General features: G+C 34.6%; 1 protein-coding gene across 2 annotated transcripts; it reads right to left on the bottom strand.

Annotated features, from left to right (window-relative positions):
• Positions 1–1,358: 1,358 nt before the first annotated feature.
• LOC111313598 (uncharacterized) lies at positions 1,359–3,517 on the bottom strand. Of its 2 annotated transcripts, XM_089753107.1 has the most exons (2): positions 2,631–3,517; positions 1,359–2,165 (listed from the first exon to the last, which is right to left on the bottom strand). In XM_089753107.1, the coding sequence occupies exons 1-2, from the start codon at positions 3,415–3,417 to the stop codon at positions 1,582–1,584; spliced, it is 1,371 nt and encodes a 456-aa protein (XP_089609233.1). In that variant the 5' UTR covers positions 3,418–3,517; the 3' UTR covers positions 1,359–1,581. The 2 variants fall into 2 exon arrangements, with proteins under 2 accessions (XP_089609233.1, XP_022770007.2); XM_022914272.2 differs by having other exon boundaries at positions 1,359–3,516.
• Between the last annotated feature and the right edge of the window lie 205 nt (positions 3,518–3,722).

The raw sequence follows: 3,722 nt of genomic DNA, 5'->3' as shown, positions 1-3,722 counted from the left end.
TTTTTATTTTATTATAAATAATAATAAAGGGTAACTCAATTTTTTAATTTTTTAATTCTATTATAAATAATAATAAAGGGTTTTACTTAAGAGTGTTAAAATAATTTTTAAGATTAATTAAATTATTATTTATAGTAATATTTTAAGAATTAGTATTTGATATACTATCAATGTAAAATTTTTATCACATGGGTGGAATTAAGATGGTAACACATGTTTTATTTATTTAATTAGATTTTTTTTTAAATACACTTTAAAGGACATATGTCTTTTTCTTAACTCCGTTTGTGAAATTCAAATTTGATACTGACAGTGGCACTTGTTGAAAAAACTAAACTTATTGGTTTTTCTAACTCCTCTTTTTCTGGAAGCAGCGTTGGGTACAAATTCATCATTTACATGAAGAAGCATGTGGATGGCTCGAAATATCATTGAATTAGATATATTCTGCTGCTACAACTGCAACGGAACAGGAAGATGGACAAGCAGACGACAAGTTTTGACAAGCATGCCTCAAAGGCTGTAATGTAGCAAGGGAAGTATGGGGATGCTGTCAATGTGGATGATGCCTGGAAATGTGCTGAACATGAAGCTGAAAAGGGATGGCTGTCCAATGTATCTAGGAAAGTTGAGCAGGGAAACAAGCAAGTTGCATTGGTAGCTTGTTTGGCGATTTGGTGTAGCAGGAACCAAGCAGTTAAGAGCAATGTAAGCAGGAAAGCAGAGGAAACAACTGCCTTTATTGCCAAATATCTGGAAGACTATAAAAGAGCCAAGGTAAGCACTACAATTAACTCTATGGGATAGGTGGCTCGATGGAAAGCACCAGAGGAAGGTTGATGCGGAATCGGCATGGTGATCAGGGATGAAACTACTGAAAAACGAATCAGAGATCTATAACGGCAAAAGCATCAGTTTTCAATATTTAAAGTAAACCACTGATGATCATCAACCACTCTTATGCTTTCCACACCATACATACACACAGTAACTGCGTGAGATAGAGAGAGTTAAATCCAAAATTAGGACGTGACAAAATTTTAGAGTTAAAAAACTTAAATCCAAATCATTCAGATTTTAATAAAAATTTAATTTAATAGGTTCAAATTCTTTCTTGACCTGTCATAGAAAGTCAGTTACAACTTGGTAAACAACCAAGGATCTGAATGACAGTCTATCACTGATATGATGCTTAAATAACAAAAAAAAAAAGAAAAGAAAAGGGATGCGAATTTATCAAATCTGGAAAATGGGGTTCCACAGATCTGAAAAAGAAAAAATAGCCTTGAACATTGTCACCATATCAGTCTCAATAAATATCATTTGTTGCTATAGCTTAAAATCTATGATTCCAAGACTTGAGCACAATTATAACTACTATGTCCATTTCAAGATCTGCCAATAGTTGGAAGCAGAAACTCTCCCCACCATTATTTGGTGGTTTAACTTTATAAATATGAACTATCCAGTTTAGGACTGCTTAGAATATTTACTAGCAGGTACACATTATAAATTGTGTCTAGATTTACTGCAGCAATGTTGATTGAGAAGAGATCACTCATATTAACACTTTGATAGCCTTCACAATTTCTGAACTAGTGCACAAAAAGATTCACCTGTTGAATCACTAGACAATAGATCCACTACCATGGCTGCTGTGGATGCATCCGTAGAAAATCCTTTCTTAACCATTTCATGAAGAATTTGTATTGCCCTCGATGTGTCATTGTTATGAAGACATCCTTTGATCATGGTATTATAAGAGCAACTATTTTGCATGCAACCATCCACTTCCATTCTCCTAAACAATTCATATGCTTCATTCAGCAGCCCTTCTCTACAAAGTCCTTTGATCATTGTACTATATGTGTAAACAGTGGGCTGTACCCCTTTGACTGTGAGTGCATGAAATAATTTCCTAGCAACTTTAAGTTGCCCAACTAGACACAAGCCATCAATTAAGATATTATAGTGGACAACATCAGGTTCTAACCCACTGTTCTGCATTGCATGAAAGAATCCCAATGCCTCATGAATATGACCATGCTTGCATAAGCCATACAACAAGGAAGAGTAAGTGATCGCATTTGGTGCTAGGCCATAAGCGCACATTTCTTCAAAAATTTCTTGTGCAGTTGCAAGTCTGCCAATATGTGACATGCCATCTATAAGAGTGCCATAAGTAACAACATCAGGGACTAATCCATTTCGAGTCATTTCATGAAAAAGCTCCACTGCCTCATCTATCCTTTTAGCCTTACAATATCCATTAATAATGATACTGTAACTGACTACACTAGGTTCACAACCCTTATAAGTTATTGAATTGAATAATTTTCTAGCCTCATCCATTTCACCTTGTAAACAATATCCATCCATCAATGAATTATATATAACTATATCAGGCTCAATACCTTGTTGAATCATTCTCTCAAGAATATCTTGAGCCTCTAAAACCCTACCCTGTTTACAAAGTGCATCAACCACAATACCATATGTGATCACATTGGGTTTGCAATTGCTAGCCACCATTTCTTTGAATAATGCTGTAGCTTCCTTCCACTGACATGAATTACACATGGCATGAATTAAAGAATTATAAGTGACTACATCAGGTGGAATTCCTTTACCTCTCATTTCAGAGAAAAGCTTCAAAGCCTCAGTTACATTCTTGTCCTTACAAAGGCTGTTGATTAAGGTAGTGTATGTTATGGTGTCCGGTGCGCAACCTCTTTCTGCCATAGTCCTTAGCAATCTAATAGCACAAGTAGCTTCTCCTACTTTACAAAGACCGTTCACTATCATATTATAAGTAATTAAATCAGGCTGATACCCTTCTCGAGTGACAACGTCATCAAACAACCTCACAGCTTGAGCTACTTTACCTCTAATGCAAAGGCCATTGATCAAAGTGGAGAATGTTATAACATTAGGTTGAATGCCCAGCTTCAACATTTTCCCCAAAACAGAAAACCCAAAATCCATTCGATGCAAGCGGCAAAAACAATTAACCAAGATGTTGAGAGTATAAACACTGTGATGAATTTCTAGTAATTCCATTTGTCTCAACAGAGAAACACCAATTTCATAATGCTTCATTCTAACAATGGCTGATAATAATTTACTAAATTCAACAATACAAGGTCGAGGATGGGTATGAAGCATGTGATCGAACAAAGCCAAGGCATCATCAATTTTATCAAACACATACTTGGATTTCTTGGAAGGGGTGGTAAAGAAGTAAGATTTTTGAAAATAGAAGAGAGACCTTTCCCTATTTAAAGCAGAAAAGCAATTCAACAAAGAAAAGGGAAGAGAATTGACAGATTTGGGGTTACTCAATTCCAAATGTTGAAGAAGATCAATGGCCGAAGAGGACGGAACAGAAGCGATTCTCCAAAAATTCATCATCATCATATTCACCAAACCAATGCAAAGCTCCGATTCTCCTTCAACACTCCAATTACTTGCCGGATGATACACTCGGATACACACAGACTTCAAACTTACATGTGGGTCCATTTAAACCATTTGCTATTGCTTGGGAAAAAATATTTTATTTAAGTGATTTTTTTATTTTTAATATATGCACATAGAATCGTGAGAAAGAATTTCCTTACACTAATATAATTTTAAATTTTTTTAAATTTTTACATCAAAATTAAATCTATGATTTATTTGAAATTAAATTTATGAATCAAAATAATATTTTTAAATTTAGT

This window comes from Durio zibethinus, chromosome 23 (assembly GCF_047325235.1).
Source record: "Durio zibethinus cultivar Kanyao isolate XHJ-2024 chromosome 23, ASM4732523v1, whole genome shotgun sequence".
In the NCBI taxonomy this organism is placed as follows: Eukaryota; Viridiplantae; Streptophyta; class Magnoliopsida; order Malvales; family Malvaceae; genus Durio; species Durio zibethinus.
This window is presented reverse-complemented; position numbering and strand designations above follow the sequence as displayed.

Excerpts from the sequence above, each read along its gene's own strand:
- LOC111313598 (XM_022914272.2), bottom strand. The coding sequence starts at position 3,417 with ATGATGATGATGAATTTTTGGAGAATCGCTTCTGTTCCGTCCTCTTCG.